This window comes from Acanthaster planci, linkage group LG12 (assembly GCF_054643075.1).
Source record: "Acanthaster planci isolate LZ-2023a linkage group LG12, COTS_SCS, whole genome shotgun sequence".
Classification (NCBI taxonomy): Eukaryota; Metazoa; Echinodermata; class Asteroidea; order Valvatida; family Acanthasteridae; genus Acanthaster; species Acanthaster planci.
The window spans coordinates 5,248,651-5,271,035 of NC_141788.1; the positions used below are offsets into that span (position 1 = coordinate 5,248,651).

Genomic DNA, 22,385 nt, shown 5'->3' on the forward strand with positions numbered 1-22,385 from the left:
TGTGAACCTTGCATTTCCTGGAAGATGTCAATTTCAGGCTTCTGCAAACTGCTTACCAAGGGCATAAAAACACTATTAGGGGCTTGCAACACCAATTATAATAAAATTTCTCTCAAAGGTTAAGTAGACAGTTCCAATTAAGATTGAAATGTCTGTCTTTTCCAACTTTTACAACTCATTCTCATTCTCTTTATGTGCTGTTGAATAATTTGTGTTTTTCTTTCACAAAATCTTCAAGAATTGTGAAAGGGCATACAGTTGGAAACTTGTAGACTGAACTTTTATTTCACATGATGCAGTGTATTATTTTGGGTTTTGTTTTGTTTCCAGTGCTGGTGTAGGCAGGACTGGTGCCATCATAGCCATTCATGCCTTGCTGCAACAAGCTCACGCAGAGAAGACTCTGGATATCTACAACTTTGTAGCTGACATGAGAGACCACCGTGTCAGCATTGTACAGACCCCGGTTGGTTCAGCTAACAGTCTGGGCCTACGAATCATTATTTGCTCGGGAATTTTTTTGGAAATCTCCAAACAATTTGGCAAAACCCCGCTGGTGCTGTTTTTGTAGTTATCAATCACAAGAGATTTTCATGTGAATTTTTTACTGTTATTGAATAATGAATTTACTGTGAATGTTATAAGTTAAATTCTCTTAGCATTCACTTGGAGCCTGAATTGATGCTTCAGTCACTTATATACATGTATAGCCGTACATTTACTCTTCCAGGTTTGAATTTGAAGTTTTGGGATCTCTTCGAAACTGGTATGTTTTAGGTCATTCTGTTAAAGTGGCACTTAATGCACCAGTGAGCAACACTGTTCAGATTGACCAAAAACTTTCTTGAGCAGGCCTTCATGAGTTACTCTCTCCTTGTTCTTACAGGTTCAGTACACCTTCATCCATCTGGCCTTGCTAGAGGCTCTGTTTTCAGGCGACACCTGCGTTCCTTCATCTTCCCTGAAGAAGAGGGTGGCAGAACTCAAGAAGAAGAAGAAGATGGCTGAAGAATTTGAGGTAAGTATTCGTTCAAGTGTACAACCTTTGTTTGTGAAAGAGTACTTTTAAATACTACATCAACTGTTTTGTTGTGTTGAGTGCACTGTACATGTGCACTCACAGCATTGTTAATGAGTGTGGTGCCTATGAACATGTATGCCAGTTTTGCTTCAGTGAGTACAGATTTCATCTTAATGATTTTTGTCATGTACTTGTACTATCAAAAGTGTTTGCCTGCTTGAACTGCAGATTCTGTGTTGTGTAATAGAGTAAGCTCTTGTCTAAATATAATTGGGACTTTCCAAAATGTGTCTTTCTAAAGAAATTGACTCTTTGTGAATGAGTTCGGTGCGTTGGTAAAATTTGTATACTAACTTTTTGTGAATGAGTTCCGTGCATTGATAAAATTTGCATAATAACTTTTTGTGAATGAGTTCAGTGCGTTGATAAAATTTGCAATTAATAATCTGTCAGTCATGTTTGGCTTGTTAGTTTGTATTGTCTGACTGAAAACGTTCTGTTTTGTACAAATTTCTGTAGTTTGCTGAAAGCTTTCTTACCTTTGTCATGTTATTTGATGTGTGATTTGTATTTCAGCAACTGAACATGATCAGCCCTGTGCCCATTGCCGAGAGATGCCGTTCTAGCATGATGGAAAGCAATCACAACAAGAACAGGTTGCCTAGTACCCTCGTCCGTAAGTCAGCCACATTGGCACATTAGGGGCCTGTCAGTATCTACATGTACATGTACATTAGCACAGTGAGCTGTGTGAAGCACTGTTATTATAAATAGGGACTCTTAGTGTGTACGGCGTACATTTCTTTGATGTATTTCCAGAGAGTGTCCAGCCTTCCTGTATTTTGCTGCTAATCAAAAACAGTTTGTGTGCCTATCAACCAAAAGCTTGACCCTAGTCTAGTGTGTTACACATGGAGATGGTATATTTTGTCCAACTCAATGATGGCAGACGTATGAGAGGGGTTCCTTACCTCCCCCATTTACCAAAGTTACAGATTTTGTTCCACCCTCCCATTCAAAGATAATCCCCTCTAGAAATACGCACAATTCTTTCCCAACTTGCTTTCCATTAAATTAAAGTGTTATGACATCAATGATTTTTTCCCCTTCAGCTGAAAGCTGCCGGCCATTTTTGATGACTCCAAGAGAAGATGGCATGGAGTATAACTACATCAATGCCGCATTTGTGGATGTAAGGTTGAATCAGTGGACAGGATACTTGCTTAAAGAAAGGGTCTTGTTTGTGATTGATTCTTTAAAGTGACACAACGTCATTGTGAAATATGAAGGGATAATACTTTTAGACCATTGAGGATGACCAGGACACTATACTCATGTTGTATCCCGGTCCATCTGTAAACTTGACGAGTCTGGTCATAGGCAGAAGGAGACGACCAATGACAAAGGAATCCTTTTGTTTAGGTTCCGTTTGAAAAGCATGTGACTTTCCTGGGAATGGCATTACTTGTGATTGACTTATTTGGGATTGTGAAGACTTAACAGCATTCGTTGTTAGTAGCCGCAATCTGTTACCATGAACTGAAACTGCATGAAAATGCAGATTTTGCAACTGAATCTTTTAAAATTGATAAAAATGATATGACCCTTAATTATCACACATAATCAGGCATTAACTGTAAGAGCATAGGCAGTCGTCAGCATCATCTTATGAACAGGATTTTTGCCATACCAGTTTTATTGCTCTTCACGAATGAGAGAGGAGGTTTAATTTGACCACATCAATTCCTCTCATTATATTTTTCCCAGGGTTATAAGCAGAAAGATGTTGCCGTGGTAACCCAGGCCCCTCTTCCCAACACTGTCTTGGACCTCTGGCGTCTGGTTTATGACTACCAGATGACCAGCATCGTCATGCTGAATGCAATGGACCTCAGTGATTCCGTAAGTTATGAGATGACTTTTGAATATTTGTTGTTTAGCAAAGCCTTATACAGTATCTGAAACATGTAGCGATATGTTTTGTTTTACTTTGGTTCATGACCTGTAAGGGGAAAAGAGTTTATGGGTATGATTTTGAATTTCTTTAAATGCTTCAAATTTGCCAATTTTTAAAAAACTTTGGAAAGGTTTGTTGCCCATAGAAGTTCCATTCCTGTACTCCATAACTGCCTACGCAGTATGACATTTAAACACACATACTTTGCCTTAGTCATTCCATGGATGATGTGTACACTTGTTTAAGAATTCTTTTTTCATCTCGGGGGTTGACGTATTGATGCATCGTGCTTGATTAGGTCAAAGCACGGTTGCAAGGTTGAAGAATTTGTAGGTAAGAAAACTGCCCCCAGCAGCTTCTGCGGGTGAGAAAATTCGAAGTTAACTGGCTATAGCTTAACTTTTAACACTAGACGTTTGACTCGCTTGTTGTGTAAATTGCTTTAATCCCAGCAATCACTGATATTTGTTACCTGCTTGATAGTGATGTCATTGCCTGTTTGCAGAGTTGTCCCCAGTACTGGCCAGATGAAGGCAGCCAGGACCATGGTCTGTTCACTGTGACTGTTGCCAATGTAGTCAAATTTGACGGTTACAATGTCACACTGATGAAGCTGGAACACCGGCGCCAGAAGGTAAGGAAGCCGTGGAAGATGATGAGCTGGATAAGACAAGCGCAGTGCTGGGTGCTTGTGTGTGGCTTGTAGGCAGTGCTATCGACGGGTGGCTGGGATAATTAACTTGCAGCTGAAATGCTGTCTCGCTTTTAGGTTGGTGCTTCGGTGAACCCAACAGAACTCACCCAAGGGCCTTCAGGACAGGAAGGATTCATTCTCAATTTCACTGCTGATGATTTCATTGAGACAAGACCACTTTTGACAGTGTATTTGGGGGAAAGTAGACACATCTGCAGGGTAACGTGAATTTGCTTTGCTTAAAAATTTGCCAACTTGCACATTTTGAAGGCGTGCAACCCAAGTTGGAGTTTTTGTGTTCAAATCAAATGAATTTATTATTGTGTGATACCGCATGTCACGATGACAAAAGGATGGCTTGTTGCGAGGTAACATGTACCAGATGTCAACATGAAGTTTGAAAGTGTCCTCTTTGGGGTAGTTGCTGTATCTTGAATGGTCAGTCCAACAATTATAAGATGTTGCAAAATACCTTCTGTTTTGGGTGATGAAGTTGAGCATAGTTTTTATCAAAGTCTTAGTAGGTAAGATATTAATTCCAAGTTGTTTCGAATGCACCATAGCATTTTTCCCTCATGTCACAATTCAAATTATGTTTAATTTCTGTCAGTTGAGATTTTTCTGTCTGTAAAAATCCTCTAGTTGTGATTTTTCTACTAACAACGGGCTAACCTTTTTTCCATTACTCCTAAATTTTCTGTCTTCCTCTCTCATGTTGTTCCCTGTGCATTCCTTTCGTTTTGTTAATTCTCTGTGTCTGTTTCAACTTCACCTACTTGCGTTGTATTAGTACATGTACCTTGCTAAAATCTCTTCTCTTTGTGGTCATGGCTCCTCCAAACTTACACGGTTTCCGGCAGAGGGTCTGTCTTGTAGTCCTTCTTCTACCAACCCTGTGCTGTCTGCTGTCTGTCCATGGTGAGTTGTCTGAATAACATCCTGTCAAAGCAAGCCATACATTGATGTTGTTGGCAAATTGGTGCGAAACGTTAGCTTGCTTTTTAGTTTCCCTCATGTCTTGCCAACCCTACCCCTTGTCGCCCCTAGGAAACCCCACAAGCTTCCCATGTGTTATTTGTGTTCCCCTTTACCCTCGTCACTAGCTTTCAAGTTGGCCTCTTCAAGTCACACCTTGTCATTGCAGCTCCCCCCGTTGAAAGCTCAACTTCTTCAGACCGCCTATTTGACAGGCCCTCTCCTCACTTTGTCAGTCTACAACACTACATCTCCTGCCTCCAAAACATCCCAGCCCTGGCTGCACTTCCAAGAACTTGCATCCCCTTTGTTCCCCAGATTACGTCACTGCAGTGCAATCAGCAGCTGCTTTCAGATCTTAGTCGTTCATTGACGGAAACTTTGAAAAGTAAAACCTTGAAACATGGAATATCCTGTTACAGTATTCAAAAAGTATACGCCATTCCATTCATGTATAGTATTGTACACTTGTCTTCCTTGGTGTTAAATGTACCTGCCAAGGTCATCAGCAATAATTAAGGACTCCACAAGAATTCAGGACTGTGGTCACAATTACTATTTTGGGTCGAAATTGAAGATTTCAAAATGTTCTTACATGTTGCCCGTTTGCAACAAGTCAAGTCTGGTTTACACTCTGGTTGGTGGTTTGTTGATGACAGAGGTCGCAGTATTTGAAGCACTACCAAGTAACTGATTGGCCAGTGAATCAGGAGATGCCCAAGTCACCAAGCACGCTGCTCCGTCTCATCTTGACTGTAGAGAAGGAGAAAGAGAAAGGAAAACACTCACCGATCCTTGTCCACTGCATGTGAGTGTTGCATATTCAATCCAAAAAGAATGAGTTCTGAGCATGTGTTTATTCCTTCACTGACGAAGTGACATAACAGAAATCACTTTCATCAAGAGCATTGAACAAGCCATATTTGTCCGAAGCCTATGCCTCCAGGGAGGCCTCATCACATTTGAACATATGCGATGATATCAGCATTTATACATAAGTTTAACATTTATTATACTTCCCTTTTCCGGCTCTTTGTCACAGAGACGGCCTAAACCGCAGCGGTGTTTTCTGCGTCCTGAAGAATTCCCTGGATAGGCTGCATCAAGACGACACGGTGGACATCATGCAGACCACCAAGGTCTTGCGACTGAATCGCCCCAACATGCTCAACGACCTGGTAAGTTGGAAGTCATTTGATCACTGCTGTAGCCAAGTCTGTCACAAATCCCTGCAAGTCTGTCACAGGTTGTCCAGTCTCAAGGCAAGTCGCAAACTGCTCAAATGAACCATGACCAAAGTGTTCCTTCCCTCTGTTACTAGTGATTGGTTCTGTGAAAGGACTTGTGATGGGCTCAACTGAACAGTGGTGTCAGTGTAGCGTGGCTTTAGTGTACACTACAGCTATGCGCACTGGGGTGCGTCACCACCCACATGCATTTGGAAACTTGTAATTTTTTACTTCCATGCTACGCACACACAGAACCTTTACCGTTTCTGCTACGACGCCATGCTGGCCTACGTGAGTAATCCCGACGAGTTCAGGGTAGACATCATGCCGCAACCAGTCTATGAAAATATGCCCGCCAAGCAAGAGGAGAAGGCAACACCAGAGGAGAGCATCTACCAGAATGTAGAGAAGCCTCCAGAATCCAGCGAGGCTTGAAGGTGAAACATGCTGACAAAGCCAGAGGGGGAATGGGAGAGATACAGTCTGTGGGAGGGGGATGGGAGAGATACAGTCTGTGGGAGGGGAAACAGGGAGAGATACAGTCTGTGGGAGGGGAATGGGAGAGATACAGTCTGTGGGAGGGGGGACTGGGAGAGATACAGTCTGTGGGAGGGGGATGGGAGGGATACAGTCTGTGGGAGGGGGATGGGAGAGATACAGTCTGTGGAAGGGGAAACTGGGAGAGATACAGTCTGTGGGAGGGGGGACTGGGAGAGATACAGTCTGTGGGAGGGGGACTGGGAGAGATACAGTCTGTGGGAGGGGGACTGGGAGAGATACAGTCTGTGGGAGGGGGGACTGGGAGAGATACAGTCTGTGGGAGGGGGAATGGGAGAGATACAGTCTGTGGGAGGGGGATGGGAGGGATACAGTCTGTGGGAGGGGAATGGGAGAGATACAGTCTGTGGGAGGGGGATGGGAGGGATACAGTCTGTGGGAGGGGGAATGGGAGGGATACAGTCTGTGGGAGGGGAAACTGGGAGAGATACAGTCTGTGGGAGGGGGGACTGGGAGAGATACAGTCTGTGGGAGGGGGACTGGGAGAGATACAGTCTGTGGGAGGGGGACTGGGAGAGATACAGTCTGTGGGAGGGGGGACTGGGAGAGATACAGTCTGTGGGAGGGGGAATGGGAGAGATACAGTCTGTGGGAGGGGGGACTGGGAGAGATACAGTCTGTGGGAGGGGGACTGGGAGAGATACAGTCTGTGGGAGGGGGGTGGGAGAGATACAGTCTGTGGGAGGGGGGACTGGGAGAGATACAGTCTGTGGGGGGGGATGGGAGAGATACAGTCTGTGGGAGGGGGGACTGGGAGAGATACAGTCTGTGGGAGGGGGATGGGAGAGATACAGTCTGTGGGAGGGGGGACTGGGAGAGATACAGTCTGTGGGGGGGATGGGAGAGATACAGTCTGTGGGAGGGGGACTGGGAGAGATACAGTCTGTGGGAGGGGGATGGGAGAGATACAGTCTGTGGGAGGGGGGACTGGGAGAGATACAGTCTGTGGGAGGGGGACTGGGAGGGATACAGTCTGTGTGAGGGGGACTGGGAGGGGAGATGCAGATTTTCAAGGGAAAAAGCAAGCCAACAACCAGAAATAGCTAGGAAGCCAATTTTGTGGTGGTACATCGTGTACCATGCTTGTGTGCACATTCAAATTTCAGAGTGTGCACTTAAGTGTGGTGTCACTGTGGTGTATATTGTATCACCTCAGATTTATCCAGAACAAGTACTTCACGCATGCATTTGCACGGATATCAAGCTAACACACTTTATATTTCATTTGCTAAGATTTCACTGCAGTACAGGGTCTGATGGGATTTACTATTTAAAGGAATCCAAACTGGTGTCGGGTGCTTGCGCAGCAAAATGAAATGGTTAATCCTGTTACCGCTGTTTGTGCAAAGAAACATTGACATCACGAGACTTTTGTACATGGACTGCGAGTGTTGTAGCAAATTGCAGACCATATACATATATCAGTGGGGAAATGGGGAGGGGGCGTGGGCTTACAGTTAGTAATTGTGTTTGTTGAAGGCAGTACTTATGATGCCTGAAGTTGCTCAGGGGAGGGGGTCATCGTCATGTAAGGACTAATATAAAGATGATTAAAATTTTGCAGCGGATTGCATAATATGACAGGGCCTTAATTAAATTTTGAAATGTAAATTGCATTGGATTTAAAAATCACCTATAACATAGAGCACATGGATGAAAAGAAGAACTGTATGCCCATCGCTGGTGGGGGGGTGGGCTCGGAGGGACAGCTGCCCCTCCTCCTATTGGCAAAACCATAACCATTAAAATGATCTATTTTTGTGATGTGGTGCTGTTGGCCCCACAACGCACAAAGCCAGTGATGGGGCTGGTACTGATGGAGGATATTATTGAATTAAAAGGACATTCTCTTCAGAGCCATACCAGCTGTAAGCTACTTGATATCAAACTGAAGCAGTCGTAGAAAACTAAAGCAACGTCTGTTTAACCACACAAGTTTGCAAAGGACACATAAGGGTTAACCCTAACAGTCCTCAGTCCTCCAACAGGTGAAGGATTGAGGACTGTCAGGGTTAATGTGAGGTATGGTTTCAATCACAGATTAAGTTTCTCTAGAAGATTTTTGGTGATGCCAAGCTGCTTTCCTTTCATATTGACAAGGGCTTTCTGTCATTTTGGTTCTGGTGCTGGTTTTGTAATGTAAGAAGTAAAGCCTACGACAATTGCTTATAGATATACACTTATTTTTGTAACCAAACCAGATGTACTCTGTCAAGTATTAAAATGCCTTAAGATTTTGAAATGCTATAAAAAGGATATATATACTTAAGTTACGGATAAATGCTGTCATTTTTATATTACTTTTAGCCGTGTGAGCAAGATTGATCATGGAAAATATTTAGCCTTGTTTTAAATATTGCGACTTTGGTATTCAGATTGGTTTTAATAGGCACCAATATACAGTTAGTCAGTGCATTTTGAGCACATTCACATTCTGTGAAAAAAAAATTGTGTTTGTGTCTAAATGTCTAGTGTAGTTCAGGAACAACACAAGAATGCTGGTGTGCAGGAAAAGACACAGCCTAGTGGTATTGTCGGTGCTGATGCTCCAAATATGACTGTCGGGTTCATTTCAGAGTATTTTCTGTTTTGCCCCAGTAGCTTGCAATGTTTTAGCACAATAACAAAAACATAAAGCACAATACTTGCAAAAGTATTCTGAAGCACACCTATACAAATGATATTTATTCAATGACAAATTTGATTTGATGGGAAGTGACGCTAGAAGCATTTTACTTAACAGTGTATTGGAAGTTTCAATTTGATAAGTGAAAAAATCCACCTTCTTGCAAGTAATATTCCAAATGAATATTCAGAATTGAAATGCCTTATTAAGAGAGATTTTGTAAAACCTGTTGCTCAGGTTACTTGGCATGCAAATAAGTCAGGATGCTTGCATATTCATGAACGACAATTTTTTTGTATGTACTTCTACTGGTAGGATTTAGATGATGTACGTTTTGTATATGTTGGAGAAATGTTACGTATTTACAAGCATTAAGCAATATTATTATAGAGGCTTTGGAAACATGAAATACATTGGGCTTTCAGTTTGCTATTTCAGCCAAAAAATATATATTTTATATCATTTTGTATGTAAATGTGGTAAAGTACTTACTTGCATTGTGCTGTTTGTGTGGAATAGCAAAATTGGATTATAACGTACAGATGTAGATGGTCTAAAATAGGGCATTATTCAGCACTTTGTTCGAGATTTACAAAAATTTATGTATGTAACTGCGTTAGATGGGTTATTTCAATATGAATGGGTCATCGTGTTTTTAGCTTAAAGTAAATTCTAAAATTATCACCTGTATCAAAATGGCATATTTTCTTAGAATATCGCTTTGCTTTAATGGCTAAAATGCTTTGGTTTATTTAATAGCAACAAATAATCATGATTTTTGTCCATTAGCATAAATATCCTGGGCTAACATTAAGACAAGCTTCGCATATTTTTTAGGATAGAAAATTGAAAATCCTCAGATTGGTCTGAGTCATCATCAACCCAGAATGAACAAAATTGAACTGTGGCATTAACCCTGAACCCTACAGTAAGCGAAAAATGGTTTTTGTAACTGAAGGATTGTGGACTGTTACAAAGGCAAAATTAAAAACAGCTGAAAGGGGATTCAAACGTGTAAATCCAGGAAAACTCTCAATCTGCTTGTCAGGTGGCTGCTCAACTTTATTGCTATCAGTTTTTTATAATTGCATTTACCCATTCTGGAATTAACACTGACAGTGTTCTTATTCGTCAGTTTTTCACTTGGTACATTAAACTATGGCTGCATGCTTCAAGCGCTTGCAAGGAATTGGCAAGTGTCAGTGTATTCGAGTTGTTCCTGTACATGTACATGTATTGGGCTGTGTCTGAAAGCTGTGGCTTTGGCTTGGTGGTAACACGCCAGCCTGTGGAAGCCATAGTTAGCAGCCGAAGCCACTTCACAGAGATGTGTACCCAGGGTTGAGTTCAACCCAGTTGAGTGGCTGAAGTGTGAAAAGGCCTTTACTCTGATCAACCGTAACGTATTGTAATAAATGTACAATTCAATATTTTGATAATTTGCTGTGTACATTTCTTGTTTTTGTGGAATTTTCTCTTATGTGTATACATCTTACAGACTCGACTCTACATTACTGTACTACCAAGCGATACATAGGGTATATGGGGTGACCCTGGGATTGTTGGAGGTTCCGCGAGGCAGTGCGAGCGATTCAGTTCTGAGGTCCTTCTCTTTCCTTGGTATATACAGGGTCAACGGGGTGACCCTGGGATTGTTTGGGTTTGCTAAGCGGCACGAGCAATTCGACTGCTCAGCCCCACTTACCCCTATAGACCAACAGGAGTCGGTCTGTGGAAGATTGAGTGGCAGTCAGGCTATTGTGATTCCGTGTTAATTCCTGCTGGCAGTCCCATCCTCTGTCCGGTTCAGGGTTAGCCCGCACAGGATGCTTCAAGGGTCTGAGCTGTATTGTGTGTGAAATCTGAATGCTCAGTTCCCTAACTTTACCACTGAAGCATCGTGGTCAACGATAGTACAGAGTGGCACTGCACTCAGGGTTGAATTTCCCCTGCTAGCTGGGTCTGGACACACCCCCACCACACGTCCCAGTTCCCAAGCATTCCCTGAGTAACATTGGCTGGCAGCGAGCTTTCAACCATTGCCTACCATAGTCTACACCAGTCTAATGGTATGGCTCACAAGACCATGCCCCGGGACGACCCCACACCTCCCGCACTGTCTGTACAGGCTGCCTCACCACTGGTGCCATCGTCTTCCGATGTCTTTTCAACTGGTGCATCCGGGCGTGACGGCCTTTAATCCTCTCAGGCCAACACCCCGTTGTTATCCGGGGCAGCCCCTACAGAGACAATACTGGGCCTTCACAGCAGAGCCCGCTGGCCTCTTACATCGTCAGGACTGCTGAACACTGTCACTCCATCTTCCGGTTTCCTTCTGGGCACTCCTCACCTTCTTCTACGAGGTCTTGGCGCAAGAAGTCTCACTCCTCATGGCAGGACATTTCTTTAGCCGACATTATGTCAGCCTGCTGTACACTCTCGGAGACACTCTCCTCAATAGCCAGCTGCCTAGAGCCCCTAACCCTGCTCCTCTGGCAACTGCTCTGAATCCAGACCCTCCACCCGCACAATTCGATCCGCATCTGCATCCACAGACGATCCGATCTTCTCATGATGCCTCTGACCTGCCCTGGTTCCGGTGGGGGCTACAGGTCACATGCTGCTCCGGCCCCTGGCCACTCAACTTTACGTGACGTCCCTTCTTCTGTCGATCAACTTCAGACAGAACAAGTTACGTCTTCTGAGGATGAAGACATCACCTCCACATCGACTTACTTCCGGTTTTCCATGGAGGACTTTGACAACTTCCTCTCCATCCCGGAGATTCCAACTGCAGCTAAAGATAAGCTATCATCCGATGGTCAGAAGCCTACTGAGAAGTCCCCTTTTAAAGACAAAGACAAGTGCACCTTTGAAACTACCCTTGCCTAACTTGATAAAGCTTCATGGCAAGGTCTCTGCTGCATTGCCTCTGAGTATCTGGCTCTCCACCCTCCTATTTCAGACCCGTCGGAGGGCGACATCAACTTTTCGCAGGATCTTGGGACAGATTCGCCACAGATACTTGCTCAGATTCACGAGCCCCCTCCGTCTGTACCTATCCTCCATCCGACTTCAGTTCCTTCCAACAGAAACAAGCAAGAGGCACTGGAGTCCTAGAGAGACTCTCTCCTATAAAGGCGAGCCATCTGCCCTGTTTTCAAATATTGGGTGAACAAGGGCTTCACCTCAACGTTCTTCTTCACTCTGAAGAAAGAACTCAACAGAGGGTGACCTTTTATCAACCTCAAGCCTCTGAACGAGTTCATCCGGCCAAAGAAATTCTGCATGGAGACTCTTTTGACAGTCACCTAGTCTCTGCCGATTCCATGTTGGGCCTCCTCCATAGACCTGAAAGATGACTACCTCCACATCCTAATTCATCCACGAAGTTACAAGAACATTTGTATCAAGTACCTTCCTATACTACAGGAACCTCTTTAAATTCATAACTCTTCCCTTTGGCCTCTCCACCTCACCTTCGAACGGGGAACCGTTTAAATAGTTGGAGGACTGGCTCATTGTCGGCAGATCGTGGCCGACACAGCGATTTCCACCAATCTTAATTGCAATATCATGAACTGCCAAGGCTTTTATTATCAACCACAAGAAGTCAAAACTCACCCCAATGCAGCATCCCACATATCTAGAGGCACCCATCAACCCTCAACAAGGTATAATCTCACCAATGACTCAATGCATCAAGAACCTTCTGGATTGCATGAGGGTCTTTTCTTTCAAGCCGTCAACTCCTGCCCTCACTTGACTCTGCCTCCTCAGTCAGTTTGATGGCGGGATGGTTGACCTCATCCCCCTCTGCAGGTTATACATGTACAGGCGTCCGCTACAACTTCATCTCCTAGCTCTCTACAGACTGAAATGGGACTCAATCAACCTCCATGTCCCCATTTTGGACTTCATCTGCCCCCATCTCCAGTGGTGGTTAGTGAAGGGACACCTCTCCCCCGAATCCCCTTCCTAGGGCAAATCCGGAAATAACCATAACTTCAGATACTTCTCATCTGGGCCGGGGAGCTCCCCTACCGCTGCTTCAAGCATTGGGAACATGGGACCTCCAGCTCCAAGGGAGTCACATCAATGTTCTGGAACTCCAGGTAGCATTTAATGTCCTGAAGTCATTTCCCTCGAGCATCACAGGCAAGAGTGTCCTCATGGTGGTGTCATACATCATACTCCTCGCCAATGCCTCCTGATGAGACGGATGTTCCTGTGGGCCCAGGATCATGGCATCGGCCTCCAGGCGACCCACATCCCCGGTGTCGACAACTCCATCACAGATGCCCTCTCTCGGGGGAAAATACATCTGACAGAGTGGACTCTTTACACCAGCACGATTGAACAGATCTTTGCCAAAGTGGAGAAACCAAACAATGACCTGTTCGCCTTGGTGGAGAATGCCCAACTGCAAGTGTTCTGCACCAGATTTTACCACCAGCAGGCTTGGGCAAGGAATGCTCTTCAGGTCAGCTGGGAAGGGATGTTGGCCTATGCCTTTCACCAATATCCCTGATCCCAGTGGTACTCTCCAAAATCGAATGGGAGCGATGTCATTCACATCCCCTCTTCTGGCCGTGCCACGGTTCCCATGTCTAACGAGACAACTCGTACGGGTGCCAATAGTCCTTCCTGCCAGGCCAGATCTACTACACCAACCCAATATATACGTTGGGTTAGGGCAAAACCTGTTATATAAATACACCAACCGAAGTCGGGCATTCTTTACCCTCACCTGGCGTACCCACACCTGACTTGCTGGCTATTATCAAACGATCCCTGAAGTCAGCAGGACTTTCTGATGAAGCTGCTGAGATGGGCTTAAAGAGCCAAAGTTAATCTATGCGCAGCATCCATGATGCCAGATTATGACATTTTACTTTGTGGTGTAGAGAGCGAGGTCTTACTCCGACCAATGTTTCTGTGACAACTGTAGCTGATTTTTCATACACCTGTTCAAATGAGATCTATAAGTATCAACCATCTGCAACAACCAATCGGCCATCAGGGCTGTAGGAGGGCTTCCCCAACAGTTTGACCATGTTTGACAACGATGCTCTTAAACACCCACTCCAGGGAATGTTTCTTGAGCGTCCTCCTACCAAGAGACTAATCCCTTCCTGGGACTTGTCAGCTGTCCTACAACTCCTTACTGGTCCCCCCTTTGAGCCTCTCAGCGACGCATCGTTGATCAACTTGACAGTGAAACTGGCATTCCTATTAGCAGTTACTACCTCACATCGCGGCAGTGAACTGAAAGCCTTGTCCATCACCGATGGCCACATCCGATGGGAACTCCATGGTGTTTGCCTCATCTCCACACTGGGGTTCCTCACCAAGAACCAGTCAGTGTCCTCCCACCCTCCTGACATATTTGTACCGGACGTTACTAAAGCACACTGGGACTCCAGAGAAGCCATGGTACCAGTGCAAACTCTTAAATGGTACCTAGCCTGAACCAGAGACCTCAGAGGTACGACATCGCAGCTCTTCATTCCTACCATAAAACCTTATCAAGCTGCGACCAGAAACACTAAAGCCAGAATGGCAGTTTTGGCCATCAAGTTTGGCAACCCAGATTGGCTGAACTCTATGGACAACCAAACACTACGCCTCATCAGGCTCATGTTTCTGGGCAGTTTTGACATCCTGGGCCTACTTCAGGGGCATACCAATGGAGGAGATATGCAAGGCAGCATGCTGGAAGACCCCATCTACATTCACCACATGCTACCTCTCCGATATCTTACAAAAGGACACCACACATGGCAGAGCTGTTCTGACATCGGCTACATCAATGCGGTAGGGTTCCTCATCGGGGCGATCTACCACTGGAACTACTAACAGCTAACAGCTCTATTATCTGGCGAGTCCGCACTATAGTCCTTGAGGCTTACATGCTCCTCTGGCACACACTTTTGTGTAGTGCCTCCTCACCGCACCCCTCACCCCACGCCAAGGGTTCGGTGCTACTCTGCATATTTAGCGACTGTTTGGGGTAGGTTGAAAGCAGAAGACTCCTCCCCCGCAGGAATGTGGGTGAGGTCTGCTGCTGAATACCTACCTCAAACAGTCGGCTCCCTCCCATCCTTCCCCACTTCTGGCTTGGGCAGTGTTAATACCGGAAAAGGATGAACATGGCGGCCGCTCTGCTATGCATCATGGAACTACAGGGTGCACTACGGTTGATCAGAACTTTAGCGAATAGAATCAGATGCAAAGGAATTCGTATATTTAGCAACTGTTTGGGGAAGGTATTCAATATCAGACCTCGCCCACATTCCTGTGAGGGAGGAGTTTTTTGAGAACATGACCAATTTACCAGCTGAAATTGTCTTCGGAAATTGAAGTATTTTCCCTTGACTTGGTAAGTGTGCCAAGTTACAGGTAGGGTAAAGGTTTACATGTTATAGGGCTAAATCAAATCAGTGTAGTTTGTCTTACCCTTTGCATCGTTGAATTGGTATCTTGGGAACATCACAATCATATCACTACCTAAATTTGACCCACATACATCCAACGTTTCTCAAATTATTGTGTAAGAATTTTCTGTTAATTTTGGCCGATTGCTAACATTTATCTAGGTTTTCCAAGGAAGAAGCCATTATTTTCGGAGAGTGCGGGGAAAAATTCATGGTAATTAAACATTTCTCAAGGAAAAATGATTTTTTTTTTCTCTCTTGGTTGCATGAACACAAAGTCAATTCTTTTATTCCATTCTCACGAACAAGATTTATGGGATGAGAATAACTTAATAACATTGCTGATAAAGATAAAACATGTAGGTTTAATTACTCCACTGTTCTAAACCACAGGCTCCTCTCGGGCAGCGGAAAAAACATTTTCTTGAGTTCTAAATTACGCCCTTCTTTTAACTACAAAGACAAATAAATATATGGACCTGTTCACATGGCGGCCATTTTGAATTGGAGGATCAACTTGAAAAATACAATTTGTACAAAAAATCAATGGTTCACTGTACATGATTACATGATACTTAAATGTATGTTAACATGGTAATCCCTAGGGGAGAATCTCTTGAAGATTATCAGTTGAAACGAAGTTTAAATCTCCCAATAAATAATGCACGTCTCTTAACATTCACTCATCAGTGGACTAGCAAGATTACATTACAAGCCTACAAACATGGCCGCCATGAGTCAAAGGTCAATTATAAAAGCACAAGGGATGATGGGAAATATCCTCTGGTAAAGCTACAATGTACAATTAAAATTCTCTCCCCTATTTGAACCAATTTGTAAGTTCTGGTGCAACAAGGTACAATTGTGCTACACCGTTTATCCCCCACCCCCCATCGAGAGAATTTATTTGTATATTTAAAATGTATGTACAGTGTATCATTTCTAAACAAAAAAAAAAAAAAAAGACAACACAAAACATGGTGGCTTTTTCTTTCTACAGGAGCGTGGTAAACATTGATCACAAATAATTTCTGGCAGTTTTTCTTTGTTTTGTTTTTGCACAAAATATTACAGAGATAAACAACAGCTGAACAGGGAGCGCTTGAATGAGGAGACTGATTTCTCTCAGACCAGTGAGCAAACTATAAATAATAGGCCTACAAAACAGTCAGAATAAAAGAGGTAGAGTCTTAGCTGGGTAGCATTAACAAAAGGTGTGACCAATGTCAGAAAGCGGACATCAGGTGTGAGTTGAGCATTCAAATGACCACACTAACAACCACCAATGGAAACGGAAAAATCACGGTGCAATTTGGGCCCAGGAAACCTGTGGATTTCTCCTGTGCTGTGGTCTTCGCCACAGGACGAAACTCAATGCATGTACATCCTTTTTGTGTCCACTTTGATTGTGGGCAACTGAAACTGGTTTGTCACAGTGAAATGGGCATTTTAATCAGCAAATAAATAAATATTTCAAAAAAATATCCACGAACAGAAACAATCACAATGGGCAAACCAGACGAGTATAACGCGAGTTTGAAATATTTCAAAAGGAGCCACGCAAACACTGATCCAACAGCCTTCAATCACCTCCACGAGGAACAGATTTCTGGCAGGCCTTCATAAAAGAGTCAGAGATACACCCTAACTGAACGCATAAATTAGTTCATTGTTCGTACAATACATACAATATAAGCATTTTAAATACAAAGCAGTGCTAGTGAGACAAAGCTACAAACTATGGTAACGTTTAAAAGAGAAGAAACGCACAAGGAGGAAAAAAAAGGAAAAGTTTGCTAAAAGATAAAATGTTCCCCACAGATTTTAGGACAGAACCAACTACCTACCTCCAATAATAATAATAATTATAATCATTTTTTTTAATTTCTCTTATTTACTTTTTTAAATTCATGAATAGAACACCCTATCCCACCCCTTCACACGCGCCAGTCCTTTCCCAACCCCTTTCAATCAGCTCTCACTTTCAGCTTCACAAAAACAACCAAAAATTTCCACAAAAAATCTAGACGTCCTACAACAGAAAAAGGGACAATTTCTCCACACATCTTTCTAACATATACATGAACATGTCACCAAACAGTGATATCGTTATATTTATCATTAAATAAAGGAACTTTTGTCACTTTGTTTTTCTTGATTCTCCGTCGTACTCTACAAATAACACTTAGTACAAATTTTGTACACATACGCATTCCCCTGTCCAGTCTGTTTACAAAGGGTTACAAAATCGTTAACGGGAATGCCATAGAATCGACTAGTTCCTAGCAGTGGAACTTTTTGTCCATATTTTGTCTGCTGCCTATTCCTGTGTCATCCTTCATTTAATTTCGTACACTTCACTCCACTGACTTCTCTGAATACTTTAAATACATTTCCACTGACTATTTTTCATGGTGTGTCTATTGTGACAAAATAAATGCCAGCGTTTTCCTCTTCCCAAGCCATTGTGACCTCCATGGGGCAAAAGAAAGTTTAACCCTACGTGTACGTTCAAACCTTCACAATGAGGAGTTTGACTTAAAACTGAAACAACATATTTTTAACCACCAATTCACGCTTCTCCAAGAAAAAATAGTCCAGTGTTACATACCCTAATTTCACAGTTGTGGTTTGCTCTCTAATGCAGTGAAAAGACCTTGAAATGTATGTTCTTTACATCTGTTTGTTCATAGCTCATTGCTTGTTTACAGGTGGGATTTGCAACTTTCAACACACTTTCTTCCTTGCTTCGCATGACTCACCCGAATACCTAAAAACTACACCTAGAGAGAGTTCCAGATGGTTTTTGCCTTAAAAAAGCAACAAAATTCTAACAAAATACATTGCATTTTGGGACAGGAGTTGCACTTGCTTATTAAGTGGGAAGAACCTGACATCGTCTTTTCATAATTGCCATCATGTTTTCAAAAAAAAAAGGAGAAACAAACTACAAGAACTTAACTGCTTCATCAAACTTTTTTCTTTGTTCACGGATCACAGGGGCCTGTTTGGTGAAGTCTTTTCTTCACTGCACTGTTTTTGAAAGAACTAACGCTTAGTCATGATTTTACAAGGATATGGAGAAAGCTATATTGTGTTTACAAATTGGAGGACGGGGGTGGGCTTTACCACTGCACCACTACTAGCTCAAGAAAACAAGATGTTGCCAGCATCTCTTTAAAGATTGTTGTCTTTTGATAAATTGAAGCCTCCAGGGCTGACATTTGTTTATTAATCACGGAGGGTTTCGTGGGTTCAAAAAGAAACTTAAGTCTGCAAAAGATGTCAATGCATATACTGGTTACTCAAGTCCCCATGGGTCATGGGGTGTTGTGGTGTGCGGGTGTGGTTTGTAGGTACAAAATATTTACAGTTGGATCTCAATGCAGTCTTCATGTCGGGCGGGACCGGTTTCAGTTTAAGAGGAAACAGCTGCAAAATTCTTGGCATGTACATGTACTGCCCTTGCTCTCTCTAACTGCTCAGTTACTTTTAATGTTACTGTGCTCTGAAGGGCTTTTAAGGCCTTCACAAATGGCTTGACATGAATCAAGCTTTTCTGGCAGATATGCCTGGAAATTTCCATAAAATCTCTTAAGTGGCACTTTTCCGTTTAGTCTTACTGAGCCAGTTTTTTTCTACATATATTATGTATTTTTAAAGCAATCCTTAAAAAAGTTGTGTGTATAATGGGTTGGTTTTTTTTTACACACTTTGTATTTTGAAGTAGCACTTTGAATACGTATTGGATGAATAATTAATTTCTTGAATAACTATTTTAGAAACTCTTCAAGTCACTTCAATGAATTTCATGGATTCCCTTAATGCACTGTGCATGCTTCAGACCCCATGGCACTGGTACAACTGCATAGTTCTACAGACTATCTTTCCTAGAAATTTGGGGAAGTGCTTAAGACCTAACTAAATCCTGTTTTCAGATTTTGTTTTTTTGAATACTGGTGGAGCGTATCATGTAATACTTACAAATCTTTTCAAATGTAACAACGTAATGATTGGTGGGCACATCACTTTGGCAATTTCAACGGAGTTAAACTTCTAGCGTAATTATACACATAAAGAACTGATGACTCTTTCTCGCGAATGCTTTGAATATTATCAACAAGAGACTCACTTTAGATACGGGTGTTGAAACCACCATCAGGTGGGATTGATAAATATTTTCTTATGTTCCTCTATCAGTATTCGTACTTATTCACATTTTGAACACCTTTCCCATGAATACTTCTTTTGTTGTACGCAGCCTGGTAGTCTGTGTCAAAGTTGAAAGGTCGGAGGGTCACATGTCGTCAGTTGTCATAGCCTTTTCTTTGTTGTTCTTGACATGGATGCTACTTTAAATTTTTTTCAAAGTCACATGACAAATTTCTCAAGCGGGCTGGAGAGTGTGTATCAATCGGAGAACTAGCAGTTTCAGAATACACTGGTCTATCTGCAGTCAGGGTACAAGACTGAAGAAAGGAACGGTTAGAAAGGCTTTGCAATACAACAGAGTACCCATCTGCTTTGCACTTTGTGGTAAACAGTGAAACTGGTCACTCCGATATGCATATAAGCACCAGCCTCAACTGGTCAAAATGCCTTCCTCTCTGCTCTCTGTGTGGTGCGAGGACCCATGACGGCCGCACTGGAGTTGGCAGCCTACAGGGTCAGAAGGTCAAGCAGTCTGGCCCCTCTTAGAATTTACCATGTGACTGACACTGATAACCTGCGGGCAGCACCAGATATCGCAGTCATTGGTTAAGTTTAGTTTGGCGCAGGGCACCAGGAGTAGGCTGCGGTTGGGTGCGTGTGTGTGTGCATGGGGGGTGTGTAAGTGTCCGTGTGGGCGTGTGGCTAGGGTTGATGCATAAAGTAGTCGGGATGTTCGCCTGGGGTCTCCTTCTCGAATCTTTTTGCCTCCTCCTCCATTTTTTCTTTTATCTTAAGTATCGCCGCTGACTCATTCTGGTCCTGGGATTCAAAACGGAAAGAAACACCAAAGCCCATCATTAAAGAAATTCTGCAGCATACTTGGATTCTACTGACAGAGTTGTCGACTGATTAGTGATCCGTCGTCGGTTTATAGACACCAAAACCCGCACACTGGACGGTGCGAACCAGCAATGGGATCACTATAAATCCAGATCTAGATCTATATGAAACAAACATGCCCTCAAACTCCAATTCCTCATTTGTCCTCACAGTTTCCACACACTGACTGGAAATGATTTGTACTCTTGGTTTTTCATTCACGGTTTCCAAAATGTTATACTTTGCACAATTACACAAATTGACCTTATGATGCAGAACAACACGGAAGATGACAGTAAAAGTATGCCAAACTTTCATTGAGTGGGTTGAGCAATGTCAATATCTACTGGTTCATTTCAACAGAACCAGGCCTTTTACACGTTAAAATTCCATGTCACAGTATTACGCTGTGGGTGATCCTTCAATAAATGAAGGTTAATGGAATTGTCAACTTTAGATTCCAATGCAGGGTGCTTATGCTTGATTGGGCGAGGCAAAGGCACAGGGACTTACATTGTCTTGGAAGTTTGGAAACAGCTGCCCGCTCATATCCCCGTTGTCTTCTCTGGGCGTGCCTGGCCCCCCAGGGCCTTGATTGCTTGCTGGCGAACTCTTAGGCATACCATCCATCTCACCTGCAATCCAAGACAAGCAAGATGAATGACGAGCATACGGGCTAAGCCACTGTCAAATTGTCCATTCTGACAAAGCATTTCCCCCTTACATAATGACAGCAGCCTAGGTCAGCTAAATATTAAACAAGAGTTCACAACAGCTGTAGATGTCCAAGCATTTTCAACCTTCTTTTTTGTTTACGAGCGTAACTTTTTGGAACATGTAGAAAGTTGAGTTTTCTAATCGAATCTTATCGTCCAAGGCCTTTAAAAGAAAGATCACTCTGTGTGTGCATTCTGAAAAATGTTGAACATGTATTTTCATTTGAAAGAGTTGCAGAAGTTCCCTCATTTAGGAAATTTTCTGTACAGCATTAATAAACTTGGAAAAGTGTGGTCATTAAGGTTGAGCAAATTTCAGTGAAAACCAGTGCAAGAGAGGGTGTGCACAAGACGGTGTCCAGCTCTGCAGTTTCACTTTTCTCCAAACCTGCAACCATACATGCACATCTATGATCACTGCGATACACTTGTTCCCTGCTTAAGAACCCCTCCTCAAGCGGAAAAACATTGGAATCAGTGCTATCAGAGTAGAAACACTGCCCTCTGTAGTCCACGCGCCTATGGACTGCACTTGAAATGATGGTGGATCAGATATTCTGAAGGTAACAAACACATCGCAAGTAGATATACACATACCTTCATCTCAAAAAGCTACTTCGTTGTTTATCAGAATGGTTGACCATCTTCTTCTTAGGTCAAGAAGTGAATTTAGGGCCGGCGACCATTTAGACCCGGTTTGAAAAGGGCCCCCCGGTAAGCTCGCCCGGTTGCAAAAACCCCTTTCATACCGGCCTGGCTACCGGCCTGGGATGCTGGACTGGTTGTTGATCTCGAACTTCTTCATCCCGGGGTCTATTGTTTGCAAGTACTGGTACATGTAATCTATCCCAGATGGAACCGGCTTGTGGTTTTTAATCCTTCAGCTCTATACATTGTTTACACTAATCCGCTTAGACCCCTATTCATCTGTACAAGCATGTTGGGGGAAGCCTTTCATCAGGGACTTTGAAATGCCAATGTGCAGACAGGCCTTAAACCGGCCTGAAGTAGGCTGAATACCGGGCAGGCATTATACCGGGTGGGCTACCGGGGCCCTCTTCAAACCGGGTCTAAATGGTCGCCGTCCCTTAAAGGCAAAGTTTGAGAACCAATGCGCTGGCTAACAAAACCAAGAGCCCTT

General features: G+C 43.3%; 2 protein-coding genes across 19 annotated transcripts in view; one reads left to right on the forward strand and one right to left on the reverse strand.

Annotated features, from left to right (window-relative positions):
• LOC110990792 (receptor-type tyrosine-protein phosphatase epsilon-like) overlaps positions 1-6,445 on the forward strand; it is a 32,798-nt gene extending 26,353 nt beyond the window's left edge. The window contains exons 16-24 of one of the 3 annotated variants that reach the window (XR_015427327.1): positions 331-466; positions 887-1,018; positions 1,598-1,697; positions 2,134-2,213; positions 2,789-2,923; positions 3,484-3,612; positions 4,533-4,590; positions 5,307-5,455; positions 5,690-5,825. Coding sequence is in view for 2 of the 3 variants with exons in the window: in XM_087143965.1 (XP_087000091.1) it covers positions 331-466; positions 887-1,018; positions 1,598-1,697; positions 2,134-2,213; positions 2,789-2,923; positions 3,484-3,612; positions 5,307-5,455; positions 5,690-5,825; positions 6,129-6,311 (1,180 nt within the window). In the remaining variant the exon portion in view is untranslated. Of the gene's footprint in view, positions 1-330; positions 467-886; positions 1,019-1,597; positions 1,698-2,133; positions 2,214-2,788; positions 2,924-3,483; positions 3,613-4,532; positions 4,591-5,306; positions 5,456-5,689; positions 5,826-6,128 lie in introns of those variants that run through there. The other 2 variants (XM_087143965.1, XM_087143966.1) reach the window with 2 other exon arrangements.
• Positions 6,446-15,759: 9,314 nt separating this feature from the next.
• The window catches only part of LOC110984389 (single-stranded DNA-binding protein 3-like), a 102,956-nt gene continuing 96,330 nt past the window's right edge, over positions 15,760-22,385 (reverse strand). For all 16 annotated transcript variants that reach the window (XM_022244554.2, XM_022244561.2, XM_022244567.2 and 13 more), the window contains 2 exons: positions 21,042-21,163; positions 15,760-20,468 (listed from right to left, as the gene is read on the reverse strand). In XM_022244554.2, coding sequence (XP_022100246.1) covers positions 20,352-20,468; positions 21,042-21,163 — 239 coding nt within the window. In that variant the 3' untranslated portion in view covers positions 15,760-20,351. The remainder of the gene's footprint in view (positions 20,469-21,041; positions 21,164-22,385) is intronic.